Source organism: Monomorium pharaonis, chromosome 1 (assembly GCF_013373865.1).
Source record: "Monomorium pharaonis isolate MP-MQ-018 chromosome 1, ASM1337386v2, whole genome shotgun sequence".
Classification (NCBI taxonomy): Eukaryota; Metazoa; Arthropoda; class Insecta; order Hymenoptera; family Formicidae; genus Monomorium; species Monomorium pharaonis.
The window spans coordinates 11,348,769-11,363,873 of NC_050467.1; the positions used below are offsets into that span (position 1 = coordinate 11,348,769).

A 15,105-nucleotide genomic window follows, 5' to 3' on the forward strand; every position below is an offset into this window, starting at 1 on the left:
TTTATCTTGTTTACATATTGAGATGCATGAGGATACATTAAATAGATATCATGATAAAAGATCGATTTGAGAAAGAGAAAGAGATGATAATGAATGTTAAAAGAGCGACCGCAAAAATAGCCCATTTTTCACCCTTGAATTTAGACTTCTACCTGATACTAAATGATTTTTTATGATGAGGCATTATTCCTCAGAAAGTTTCAAATGGAGCCGACTTTTTATTCTCGAGATATGGAGGGTCAAAGTTGCTAATTTTACCAACTTGCATTTACGTTTTAAGACATTGGAATGAAAATGTATATGGTTATATTGTATACATACACATATATATACAATATAATCATATATTGTATACATATAAATAACCATATATTTTATTTTATATATATATATATATATATATATATATATATATATATATATATATATATATATACATACATACAGTTCCAGATTAACCGGAGGAGCCAGCATGTACGTATTCCTCATGAAAAACTAAGTGAAAATGTCAACAGCAAAATTTTGAGGAGTCAATAGTTTTCAAATGGTGCGCACTTGAAATGTTCCAACCACAGGCCGTGTAGCTCGCGCTGTCAGGCGCGGCAACTAAGCGGTCGGCCGGGCGCTTTGACGAGTATCGCTAAACGGTATGGTGCCAAATGACTACAGCACCGTATAAATCTGTGAAATCTATTAACATCTATTGCTGTATTCTTAAATCGAGTTCAATTTAACTGACAAAAAGTAATATCAGTTGCAAATTCGATAAAGCATCATTTATATCAATAAAAAATGTGTTTCTGAAATACGTTTTATGTATAAATAAATTAATAAATAAAATCAATATTAATTAAGTTATTCAATCATATAATGTTAAAAACATTAGTCGACAAACATTTCCAAAACTTCTTTTCAAAAAGTTCTGTCACAAACAATATTAGAAAACATTTACATTTGAAATTCGCATTTGATGTAAATAAATATTTCATATTTAGGAAATGAAATGAACGAAATTCCGAATTATGATGTAAGAGGAAAAGGAAGTAATACTGTAAAGGAATCGACATAAGCAAATAATAAATATTATTACTACAAATTACATTTTGAAATAATATTTTAGAAACTCTTAGAATTAGACGTGCTCAACTTTGTATTGAAATGGGTGGCCATTTTGAACATCTACTCTAAGAGTTTCTAAAATATTATTCAAACCGTAATTTGTAGTAATAATACTTATTATTTACTGTACCAGTAATATATTAGTACATATACTATTTTCAAGAAGAAGCGACTTATCATTTCTAAACGTATTTCAGAAACACATATTTTTTATTGATATAAATAATGCTTTATCATATTTGCAACTGATATTACTTTTTGTCAATTAAATTGGACTAAATTTAAGAGTAGAGCAATAGATGTTAATAGAGATTTCATAGATTTATACGGTGCTGTAGTCATTCGACACCATACTGTTTAGCAATACTCGTCAAAGCGCCCGGCCGGCTGCTTAGTTGCGCCGCGCCTGACAGCACGAGCTTCACGGCCTGCAGTTGGAACATTTCAAGTGCGCACCATTTGAAAACTATTGACTCCTCAAAATTTTACTATTGACATTTTCACTCAGTTTTTCATGAGGAATACGTACATGCCGACTCTTCCGATTAATCTGGAACACCCTGCATATATATATATATAATACAATATATGGTTAATACAATAATATATATATATAATACAATATATGGTTATTTATATGTATACATCTTCGCCTCACAAGGCCTGAGCTCGCGCTCGAGAGAGCACCCAGGAGATGCAGGGAGCGTATCGCGATTTTCGGCGGGCCACATTAGCGATATACATTTGCGATTATTAATTATATTTTCTTTCTTGTATTTTACGTATCGGGCGCTTCACTCGTCGAAAAACACCAAGCAACGCCGCACAGGAATTCGGCCTTGGCGGAACGAAGGAAAATAGAGGACAGGGCTACGAGGAAGGTACTGTAGGGGTTTGATCTCTGACCTGAGCGGCACGGCAGAAAACTCGACGAGGCGTCACAGGAAAACCTGACAACGGAGGAGGACTTCCCAGCTGTAGCAAACCTCTCCTATCGGTCCCGCAGAGACCTGACGAACCAGAAGGTCGCCAGCAAGGGAGGAGGCTCAAGGGCCCCGTGATCGAAGGATGCTTCGTGAAATTGGAGCGCGTACGTCGTTGATAGCGAACTGTCGCGAAGCGCGTAACGCGCTTATTGGCTGCGCCCCGCGCACCAAAGTGGCGCCCCCTTGCGTGAGGAGTGCCATTGACTCGCGATCAAGCACCTCTCGTCTTGATCGCTTTCTTCCGCACCAGTCACGATCAGAATCGGTTGGCATCCCGGCCGTTCGTGTGTCCTTTTCGCAGTAAAGAGTAACGAACGTCCGGAGGCGAGCAAGGGCTTTGGCGAGGTGAGGGACGAGGAAACCGATGAGGTTGCCCGACGGTGCCCGTGCAGTGTTTGTGAGAATTATAAAGCCACTCGTGAGTCGGTGGATAGTGCCCGCGTTCTAGGGTCGAGCTCTTTGGTGTAGCGCAGTACGCGAGGACGTACTAATTAGTGTTGGAATGAGCGATCGACGCCCAAGCGCGGCGGGCCGCCGGGAGTTCGCGTGGGCTAAGAAATTCGCGTATCGCATCGCGGGGAACGCGGAAGGCGCCCGTTAAGAATCGTGGCCCCCATTTGGCGACGGGGAAGAGCGTTCGGTCGCGTGCGAAGGCTGGCAGCGCGTGCGCCGTTCTATTGCACGTCCGTAGCGCATGTCGTAGATCTGTAGTGCGTGTGCTGTATTGTTGTGACGTATCGCGTACGGTTGAGCCTGCAGGAAACGTGCGAGGTATCCTGCGAGTTTTGCGAAGTGAATTCCGACCTACGAAAGCTGGGGCGTGTTCGTCGCGCGTCTTGAGAGTGAGTCCGGGCAATCGGACTTTGTGCGTAGCAAGGTGGAGGCGCGAATCGCGTGAGGCTCTGGCGGCGCGACTTTAGCGGCGGGCCACGGCATGACGAAAGAGTGTGACCTTCGGAGCGTCTGCGAAGCGTACGGCGCGTTATTCTGCGTTCCGTCGACATTTCCCGTTTCGTACCATTTCCGGTAACCGCGTTTTCGCCGAAACTGTCAATCTCTCAATGTCTTATTATTATTGTTGTTGACGGAGCACCACCGGTTCGTCATTAAGCCCGTGTCTCGATATTACTCTGAATTCAGCTATCCGCTTCGCGTTCGTCTATTAGTTCTGTCAACTTTGCGCCTTGCTAATTCTCTTTATATTCGGCGTCCCACTGTCTATCGTATTTTGTGTCGTCCTGTCTCTAGCGTTGATCGCGTGTTATCTTCGTAATACTGTTTATCCCGGTTCTGTAACTCGCGCGTCAAGAGTCATCTCTTTACTTTCTTTTATTTATTATTTTGTTAATTTCATTACCTCGAATAAATGCGATAGTCTTTGTGTTCTTTAAGCGGAGTGTAAATTTCTTTCCTCGTCTCGCGTGAACGAGCTTCCGTCTGCGGCATACTGCCCCGTCCCTCTACCAAGATCGGAGCGGCCAGCTAATTACCCGGATCGAGCAAGAAGCGTGATCTTGAAAGTAGCTACTTTCGCGGGATCTCGCTTGATGATTCGATGCAACGGAAGTACGTGTCTGACTCTCAACATTTGGTGACAATTCCTGCGGCAATAATTTGAGGGATGTTCGAGAGAACGTCCCTCCTCCCTCCCCTATCATGTTTTGCTCCGCGTCGCGTCTACGGGCGAACGGCGGGTGAAACGCGTAACAAAAAGAAATATATATATATAAATATACATGGATAAGCCATTGTAATCGAGAGACCAGTAAATAGTTCTTAACTCAAAAATGATCTGAAAAAATGGTAATGATAAAGAAGTTCTTCAGAAGAATACTTACAAAGTTGACCTAGAAAAAGAAAAAAGTAATATTTATATTGTAGCCCTTAAGAAGAGCTGGTTGGAAAAAAATGTCCTGGAAAAGATAATTAAAAAAACGTCCTAAAAAATAAAATCCTAGAACTGTATCTATTTACCTGAAAAGAATCACATAACAGCGAACAAATAAGTTTATTTAACCTATTATTATGTAGTTTACATTCCACTGTCTTAAAACAGCAAATACAGAAGTTGATAAAATTAGCAACTTGACTCTCCATATCTCGGGAATAAAAAACCGGCTCCATTTGAAACTTTCTGAGGATTAATGCCTCATCATAAACAGTCATTTAGTACCAGGTAGAAGTCTAAATTCAAGGGCAAGAAAAAATGGGCTACTTTTGGGCTAATTTTGCGGTCGCTTTTTTCAGCAGAGCTTAAGGGGATCCTAAAGTCATCTGTTTTATCAATATTTTATTAAAAAACTAATCTTTTAATTGGCTTTATAGAATCGCAAAACTCTTACAAAATTAAATACGTCTTAAGATTTAGAGGAAAAAGGTCGAGTTCATATCAAAAGCGAATAAAAAAATTATTTTTGGTACGTAGAGCTGTCACTTGATGACAATATTTGCTTACAAGTATATATACATCTACGACATATGAGGAACGTCCCATTTGCCCACGTCAATATTGGCCCACGGTCCCGATTGCCCACGTCAATATTGGCCACGATCTCGATTGACCACGTCAATATGGCGCACTATTGGCGTCAATATTGGCCACGCGTCAATAAAAGACGGACACGGATCGAAACGGACACGCATTTCTGCCCAGGGCACTCCTACCGACGGAGTGCGTGCGGGAGGGGGGGGCGAAGACCCCTTTGCACCCCCCGTGTGTGTCCACGCAAAATGAGATCCTTACAAACACCAGTTTCTTAATCTCAATATGTGTCTGTTTAGCCAACATTGACGTGAACTATATTGACGCGTGGACAATATTGACATGGGCGATATTACGCGTGGCCATTATTGATGTGGGTAGAATAGAAGCTCTATTGTATTCCACACGGGAGTCACAATGGCGCTTTTTTCACGGAGTGTTCCCGAACCGTTCACATATGTTTTCATCTCTCCTCCGATCCGACCTGGCCCTTGGCGGCCACTACACATTCGTAACCCCCACCCCTTCTTGCACGCCCTATCCCTCCTTCCCCCTTTTATTTCCTTCCCTCTTTCCCTTTTCTTTCTGGTCAGCTCCTCCACCCTCTCTCTCTCTCCGGACCAATCTTTCCTCCTTCGTATTCTATCCTCCTCGGTGATCTCTTCTCCACTTCTTTGTCCCGTCTCTTTCCTTGAATTTCTCTTTTCTCCACTTCTCTTCATTATTACTCGACCTCTGTCTATTGCCCCTTTTTCCTCCTTACGCTTCCTCCTGGTCCAACCTTGTGTCTCCTTCCTACAATGAGACCATAATTATTTTCTCTTTCCACCTTTACCCTCCCCCTCTCCCTACGCGACCTGGCCATTGGACAGCCTCACAACTTACACCTCCCTTCCCTCCTCGCTCCGTCTACAACCCTTCATTCCTCTCTCCCCCGATCCACCTCCCCCCAACACCCCTCCCCTCCCTCAATTTCCCCTCATCAACCTCCCCTTTCCCCTCTCCCTTCTTTCTTACTCCCTTCCCTTTGTCTATCACTCACCTATATCTCGCTTTCTCCATTTCTCTCTCACCCCGTCCCATTCCCACTTCCTTCCCTCCACCCATATCTCTCTACTATTTCACACTACCCTTTTCCCTTTGCCCTCTCCCTTCTTGTTACTTCTAAAATTCTCCACCTCATTTTTCTCTTCTCTAACGACAAATCCTCATCTGCTCCTACGTTCCACTTTTCTCATATCTCCCCTCTCCTCGCTAATATCTCTTCCCTATCTTCCATCTCCTCCAACTCCATTAAGGTACCTCCATTGTCCTCTCTTCTCTTCTCTATCCCTTTTATTTCTACCTTCCTACCTAATTCTGTTCTCATAATAAACCTTATGCAGTCCCTTCTTAATTCCCTACTCTCCCCTTCCACTCCTCTCCACACTACGCTCCTTGCCCTCTTCTTCCTGTTAGCCTCCTCTCTTTCCTTGATCCATCTGCTGATTCTCTCCGCTTGCTCTGCCTCCTCTTCTTCCATCCTCCTCCTTCCTGTCTGTTCTTCTTTTTCTGCTCTCTTCGGCTCCTGTCTCTTCCATCTGCTTGCTAATTCTTCTCTTCCCGATTCGCTGTTCTCTCTCTGCTTTCCAACATCTTCTCTCCTTGTGGTTTTTCTCATTCCGCTTCTCTGTACTTCCTCTTTCCACTCAGGCGCTCGAGCAGTCCTCTTTCTCCCTTTTTCTAACTATCCATTTTCTCCACTTTCCCTTCTCACTTATTGCTGTCTTACTTGTTGCCATTGCCGGCGGACCACGTGCTCGTATACAATGCGTTCGCGAAACACGCCACCACCGTCCTTTTTCCAGTACTGCCAACTCAACTTTCGACTCTCGAACGATTCTCCTCTTCTCTTCCTATTGGTCCTCTCCCGATATTTCGATATCCCGTATCTCACCAACTTCGCTCCATCGTCTTCCCTCTCTTCTTCTTATCCCCTTTTCTTGATCTTGACTTCCATCATACATTTCTCTGCCTTTCGTGCGCTCGTGTCGTCTCCACCTTCGCCACCAGCTCCATCTATCTTCTCCTCTTGAGCACTTTCTTCGTACACCAGCGCGCTCTCCATCTCCTCTTCTTCATCGCACTCTCCCTGTCATCCATTTTCGCTTTGTCACCTCTATTTCATTCCGAATTTCTTCCCGTTGTACTTCCCTTCTTGAAGTTTTTCCGTCTTCCTTTTATTTCCTCAGCAGCCTCTTCACCTCCTCGATCCGAATCACTGTGTCACTCGTTCCCACAAAAGATGAATTTCATGAACATTTTACAATTGCAAATCCAGGTCCCAAATACAGATTAATAAAAGAAATTTGAAAAAATTTTTAATTTTTGGTACAAAATCCAATTCATAAGTCGATATTAATATCGATGTGCTTTAATTCTGGAAAAGGATTTCCAAATCTATAAAAGAAATACATACGAAATCTTGTTAATGATATGCACGAATGACTCTACATTATCGACCCCGATTGTGTTATTCTAGGAAGCAGTTGTCAAAAAGTATGGAAGCTTCTTTTTATACTGCATTCATTGCTAAGTTTAGTATTTGATATATTTTAAATAATTCACAAAAACAGTGCATATAATAATTCCGAGATACAATTAATAATAACTGAATAAAGCATAATAGTAAGTTATGTGACTTGTTGCCTTAGTTCTTATCCCTACCACTATAGCTCTACTATCAACACGGAGTTGATAGTACTTCTCGACTAACAAGGGGATTTTACGGGTCATGGGTCATCGATTCTTTTCATACTTATAGGATTTAAAGATCAGTACCCGGACTTCAATTTCCTCAAGCAGTACGATGCGCTTCTCAAAAATACTCGAGAAAATCGATTTTGAAGATTTCCGATATCTTTAAGTACAGAAAATTTTGACCTATCGTCAGAGCCTCGTAGCCGAGCGCACAGAGCTCTAGTTTCGTAAGCGCGGAGTTGCTAGTTCGATTCTCGCTCGGTCCCCAATTTTTTTAAAATAAGTTAATGGAGTTTTTTTTAAATCCTATATCTTAACATTTATCAAATTAAAATGTTAATTAATTATTAAATATTTATTCGTTATTTTTTAAATAAAAATTAACATCTTTTTATTTTTAATTACCACTTGCTTGAAAATGCGAATATTTATAATAAATTAAAATTTGGTACAAAAATAGAAAAGGTCTTATTGTTAAATGCAAAAATAATATATATAAATAATATTCAGTTATTTTATCGCTTACATTTTACGCTGTATCTTTAACACGTTAGTCGGAGTTTACAAGTCGAGTTTATTGTAAGTCAATCCTGGTCGATCCCCATTCTCTCGCATCTAGTCGTGAACAAAGAACAGCCTTGCAAAAAGTGGGAGAAGTAAGGGTTCCGAGAGAGCAGATGCTGTGCTATTCGTATTTTACCGTTAAATAAAAATAAAGAGATGTTAATTTTCACTTAAAAAATAACGAATAAATATTTAATAATTAATTAGCATTTCAATTTGATAAATGTTAAGATATAGGATTAAAAAAAACTCCATTGACTTATTTAAAAAAAATTGGGGCCAGAGCGAGAATCGAACCAGCGACTCCGCGCTTACGAAACTAGAGCTCTGTGCGCTCGGCTACGAGCGGCTCTGACGATAGGTCAAAATTTTCTGTACTTAAAGATATCGGAAATCTTCAAAATCGATTTTTTCGAGTATTTTCGAGAAGCGCATCGTACTGCTTTAGGAAATTAAAGTCCGGGTACTGATCTTCAAATCCTATAAGTATGAAAAAAATCGATGACCCACGACCCGTAAGGTCCCCTTGTAAGAGGCCAGGAGCCTTAAGAAGGCTCGATACCTACATCCCTAATCAATAAAGAGAGTATTACATTAAATGTTCTTAATTCCATATGAATTTGAACAAAAATAAAAAAATTAATTTAACTTTTATTTTAACGATAAGAATGTTGAATATTTTTATTTATTTACCGATTACAAATGCAATGTAAATACATCAAAATGATCACCCGAGTAGATCACTTTAGACGCTGCGTTATACGCATGTGTGTTGATTTTTCAAAATATGATCAGACGAAAAATTCTTTGGGTGGCACCAGATTGCTCACGTCCATCAATTGGATAATTTAAAATGTTTTAATTGGTGGATACAAGAGAAAAACTATAGCAGCAATTACTTGTGAATGGCTGTGGTTAATCCGAACCATCATTCTGGACGCTCTCAATTTTCTGTCAAAATGTCCCACCATAACATCAGATAGATTTGAGAGAAAAAGAAAGATCAGTTCACCAGAGCAAAGGTGATTGTTCAGATGGAATATTGCTTGAAACCAAGAGCAAAAAGAAGAAAAATTAACAAGTTATATGTAAGATTTAAATTACGCCTGCGCGATTCCACATCAAACATAACCCACCTACTTGACATTTTAATAATAAATTTTAAAAAAACGGTCGGCTATTAACATTATTCTTGTCACGAATGAAAAGATTATAATTCCATTTTTCTATTCTCTAAATTTTGTTACTCTCGTAGGTGCTTTTAGCGAGGAAATACATTATTTCCGGTGAGAAATCTTACGATTCTCACAAGAGCAATATTAATTAGCTCTACAATTGCACCTTTCTCCAATATTTAATCGGCAATGTCTGAAATTTTGTGTGCATACATATTTTAGCACTGACAACAATGTATGCAAGTATTAGGACCATCTAAGTGATTTTGTAAAGGTATCAAGCCTTCTTAAGTATATAAATGGTCTTTAAAAATTTTTGAAAAGTTTTACAAATCGTGTGTGTGTATGTGTGTGTGTGTTTCATAAGATTTTTTAATAAATAGGATTTTAAAATATTAAAAAGTATTGAATGTATTTCAAAGAAAAGATAAATTGAATAACATAAAAATAGGAAATTTTAATTCTATTTTATTATTTTATTACAGCACAAAAACGAAGCTACTGTACATGAAAATGAGAAAGGAAAACGAGAAGAAAAACTTCTTACAGTTACTCATGCACATTCACTACCTGGACATACAGGTTTTATTACGATTGCTGTTCTTCCTCCTAATTATGAGCGCAAATAAAAAAAAATTTTTACAATATATTCAGGCCAATAAATGAAGAAACAACTGAAAAAAATGCAAAACTAAGGCGCAATGCACGTTGAGTATAAATTAATTAAATAAAACTAGTTTCTAACTATCTCAAATAATTTATGAATTTCTGTTGCTTATGTCAATAGATGTTTTTGCGAGATTAAATATTGATATGGCGCATTATAAAGTGTTTTGTATCATAAATATATGTAAGGTGTTAAAATATGAAAAAATAAAAATGTTATAAAAGATTTAATGGTTGGAATGTTACAAAAGATTTGCATATTTATTAGTAATTTCATATGTCCGTTTTATTTGGATTCCAACTGAGATAATCAACTCGAGTCGCAGCCTGGTACTCCTTCACTAAATATTCGACAACTTCCCGTGAGTTATCCAATTCATCGAGATTGTCTTCAAACATTTTCTCTTTGCGGAATTGTTCCAAAAACGCTTCACGTTTGCGCAATTTGTCATACTGTTGCAAGGCTCTATCAAACAGCTAAAACATATTTATCAAATATCAATATTTAAATTTAAATTACGTAAAATATATATTATATTGTAATATATGATAATAAATTTTGATAATTCAATAATCAATACTTACGGATGATATATTAGTATGATTAGCTAACATCAAACCGGAAACGCGATGCGTACTTTGTATGTAAGGAGATTTTCTTGAGAGAGCTACTTGTATACTAGCAGGACCCCATGGAATAAATTGCGTGAGTTTTCGTTCTCTAATCCTTTGTAAAGATTTATGCACTTGTGTCGGATCTATTTCACCCTATTAAAAATACATTATTAATGTATTTTATGCAATATGTTTTTTAACTTAATTAACCCTTATTTTTATTTCTAAATCATTAAATGTAATTCTCTGTATAGCAAAAACATTACCTGAATTATATTTAAAATAGATATGTAACAATGAGATGCATTTCGATCCAATGCTGTAGAAACCATCATATTTTTTGGTTGTAATAATCGTCGCATCACATCCAAGACAGATGTTTTTCTCACGGATGCACCCTGTTTTCCAATAATTTCCATATGAATACATATATTATACACAATCATATTAACCCTTTCATTGCCAGTGCAAAGTACTTCCCACTTTTTTCCCTTTTATTTTTATATTATAAAAATGTTTTGTTTCAAAATACTAATGATATTTGTCTTTTCTGGTACGGATATACTTAGTTTACATGTTTCCAAAATTTTTTGCATCCAATTGTCCTTTAGCGATTGTTTATAACAATTTAAATATGAAGTGATTTTTTTTCGAAAAAAAATCGATTTTCCCTTAAATTTTATATTGAATTTGACAATTTTCGGATATAAAAGGTTTTTGGAATCGCTGATTACTAATCTGAGATCACAACTGAAAAATTAAAAATGGACTTAACATGATGGATGAAAATATTAAAAAGCTGAAAAATTTAAGCTTAGAAAAATATAGCGGTATTTTACACAAATTTATAATATAAATGATCTATAATATTTCGCTTATTGCTAGATGTATTATTTTTGAGATAGAAATTCACAAGTAATGCTAAGAGGGAGTGCGCGATATTTGTCAGGCAGTCATATTGTATCTGCCATTTTAAATTTTGATATTATTTTTATCATTCAATCTTAGATCTGTAACAGAACGTCAAAAAATGGATTTACTGCAAAAATATTCAGATTTTCACTAATTTAGTAGCTAATGGTGGCCATATTAGATCCGTCATATTGAATTTGCAACATCTAAATTCAGATTAGGAATCAGCAATCAAAAAACATAGGTGTGCAAAGTTTCAAGAAAATATCTGCTGAAAAAACCTAATTCAGCAATCAAAGGGTTAAGTATAAGCATCAAACGCATATATATTTTCACAATTGAGTCAAAATTAAAAAACGACAAAATGATCCAATTTTTGCTCTTAAAATGACAAATAAAGACATGCTTGTTTTATAGTTTTTGAGCTGATAAATTTGATTTTATCTTTTCAAAAATGTTTGGAAATCCAAATTTAAATAAGATCGTACATATCAGATGTTAAACAATGCTGTTACAGATACAGACATTAAAGCTGTGTAGAAACAGTATAAGAATATGTCCAGTAGAGAACAGTTTTCATGGTAAATTCGAAAGGGCACCGAAATTGCGGTGATTCACATACAGCGATTAATAGAAAATGTAAAGTGTTTCAACTTTAAAGAGAAGTATTACAACACACAGTAGAAAGAATACGGATACAAGTGGCTAGAAAAAAAGTAGAAAGAGAGAAGACTATAAAAATAGGATTATAAGGAAAGATTCATCAGAAAATAGAAGTTACAGCAAGAGGATTTACCAAACACAGTCTAGGAAGTAAAATATTCAGAAATAAAAGAGATAAAATACAACCAAAGAAAAAGATCAGATAATATAATAATCAGATTAATAAAACTATAAAAAACGAAAGGATAATAAAAAGAATAAAAAGAAAAGAGGAAATAAATGATTGAAAAAAAGCAATAGATAAGAGATAGAAAACAAAAGAATGTAAAAGAAAAATAGAAGAAAAAAAATACAGAATAACACGAAGATAACGTTATTAAAATTATTAAAAACACGAAGCACAAGCAACGACGCGCTTCTTTCCTCCGCCGCCGGCAGCCAATGCTTGAGACAGTGAGCCGTGCTATGGCTCGAGCGCCTCGAGCCCTCCCCTCGGCGCACTCTCATTCACATAATTTGAAAAATTAATATCTCGATTATTGGTGGACCTAACCCAAGACAGTATTTGACTTTTATGTTTATCTCGATCCCTTTTATGTCTTTATGTCAGAGACACTGCATATTCATCATTTTTATTAATAAGCAGAAATAAAGAAGGCGTAAGACCTATATCGTTGTCATCATGTTTCGATAAACTATGGCTGCATTCCGAAGTTCACTGCCAGTACCAAAAATCTATAGTTTACGTATATATTATTAGATTTTGAATATTGGCAGATAATTTTGGAACAGCTTACATGAAATGATCATAAACGAGAGACTCAACTGGTGGACAGAAAACAAAAAGAACAAGAATCAATTTGGATTTAGAAAAGGAAGATCTTGCCTGGACAACTTAATTAGGATTGCCGTAAACATTAAAACCTGACTTACAAAAAGATAAAATAAGTCGGCAGTATTTATTGAAGTATCATTATGATGTTTTATATAATGTATTAATTAACTAATTGACTAATTTACAGAACTAAGATGTCTTAGTAGAATAGCTAATATAATAAATGTATGGATGTACAAAAAAAATGTAAATTTCATTACAGGTTAAGGAAAGATAATAAAAAACCATTTATAAAAGACCAAATCAGAGATCGGAAATATGCTGTATAATATCTACATAAACAATATTAGGAAAAATATACCCAAAAAGAGAATAAGTAGATTCAATTCACAGATAATATTGCAATTTTTTACAAACAAACTAAATGTAAGGAAAAACTTAATCTAAAGCGCCTTAAACATTTAATGCGGAGTCTACAATGGCAGCAGGAGTAATGGAGTAGGAGTAAGAAGTAAGAAATATGAAATGAGATTTGCCCATTTCGTTTACTTCCGGTTTTTAATTGGTCAATTGTTACTCTTACTTCTTATTCCATTATTCCTGCTGCCATTGTAGACCCCGCATAAGGGGAACTGAATGCACTAGGACTAATCTAATAAATAAATCTAATCAAAAGACACCAGTAGACTTTAACAAAAATGATATTTATAACAAAAGAGCAACGATTAAGTGTCAACAAAGTAACATTCATCTCAGCCATAAAGTAAAATTTTTAGAAATATGGTTTGATCAGACTGTCATTTGAAAAACAATGTTTGATTACGAGGGAAAAAAACAATTGAGGCAAATGAATATTAAAGTACGCCAAATTTAAGGAGGAATGGAAGTCAATACAGCGTTAATAAAGCTGTATAAAAGTCTAGTAGGATCAGTAATTGATTACGAACTACTTGTATATATTATTATATTCCATCCAATAATACAACAGCTGCTCTAAGCTTGGAAAAAGCATAATACACTACGCGACAATGATTCATTCCTAGCCATCCTTCGCAGGATAAGAAGGAAAGTAACAGGAACATAAAAAGTAACCATGGCGCCATCAGCCGCTGCCGGCAATGAAAACAACGATATAGTAACATTTCAATTATGTAGTTTTTAATATTATACAATATTATGAACAAACTTTGGCTTAATTTGGAGGTTTCAGTAAAGTTCAAATAACATTTGCAATGTTATTGTAAATAATATTGCATTTATATTTTTCCAATACTGCGAAATTGTTAAAATATTAAAAAAATATTAAATTTACATTGTTTCTCGACAAGCACGGTTACCCAGGCCATAGTCGTATCTAGCATTGCTTAACATCTGCAATCAGTAAAACGGTCCCCATCTAATTACACAACCACACAAAAAAGTAGTCTGTCCTACGAAGTAGACACTATATCCTTATGCATTTTGACGTGCTGAACACGAATCTGGTGTCAGAATTGCCCCATCACCCACCATTTTCTGCGTGCAGCGAAATTATTACGATTTTCAAGGTTTTTTAGATCATTTTTTCGATTTTAAAAAAAGGTGGGTGATGCAGCAATTCTGACACCAGATTCGTGTTCAGCACGTCAAAATACATAAGAATATAATGGTCTAGTCCGTAAAACAGACCACTTTTTTTGTGTTATCAACCGCCGTCGACGCTGCTTGACTTTCAAGATCGTACGCAACCTAACACTTCGTGATGATCGATGAGTACTTGTGCTCATGAATACATATTTGTTATAGATCAGTTCAATAGATATCAGAAAGATGAAATGCGTAGTTGAATAGAATTTTTATAAATGAATATAAATTTACAGTTTTTTACATATACGAAATAACATGTGGAATAACTTAAAAATATCTGTTTTTATTCTGTTCTGATAAAATTAAAACTATATAATTATAAAATATTAATAGAAAATAGTAACGTGGTTATTTTTTGAAAATTTCTACAAAAAAATATAAAACAAAAAATCCTACAAATTTTTAATTTCAGTAAATATTTTTCTTACCTATTCAACAGAAATTTTTTTCACCAGAGTGTTATTCGTAACATTAATAACAAACTTAGTGCGACATTAACCCTTTGCATACACTTAGCGCTGCGTTAGAAAGCGTTACCCGAGCATTGCTCTTGGAGCTATCATTCTATTCTTGTTCCACTTTCAATAGACAATAAGGATAGAATGATACTCGGCAGAAGATTTGGCGAGGCGCCGCAGCGGAAAGCCGACAAGTCAGGCAACTGTGGAGGACCTTTCAGCTCTAAAACCTCCCATATCAGTTTTGGAGAGACCTGACGAACCG

General features: G+C 36.6%; 1 protein-coding gene across 1 annotated transcript in view; it reads right to left on the reverse strand.

Annotated features, from left to right (window-relative positions):
* Positions 1-9,515: 9,515 nt before the first annotated feature.
* The window catches only part of LOC114255539 (tubulin gamma-2 chain), a 102,700-nt gene continuing 97,110 nt past the window's right edge, over positions 9,516-15,105 (reverse strand). The window contains exons 6-8 of the mRNA XM_036294571.1: positions 10,613-10,744; positions 10,317-10,499; positions 9,516-10,208 (exon numbers count right to left, since the gene is read on the reverse strand). Coding sequence (XP_036150464.1) covers positions 10,005-10,208; positions 10,317-10,499; positions 10,613-10,744 — 519 coding nt within the window. The 3' untranslated portion in view covers positions 9,516-10,004. The remainder of the gene's footprint in view (positions 10,209-10,316; positions 10,500-10,612; positions 10,745-15,105) is intronic.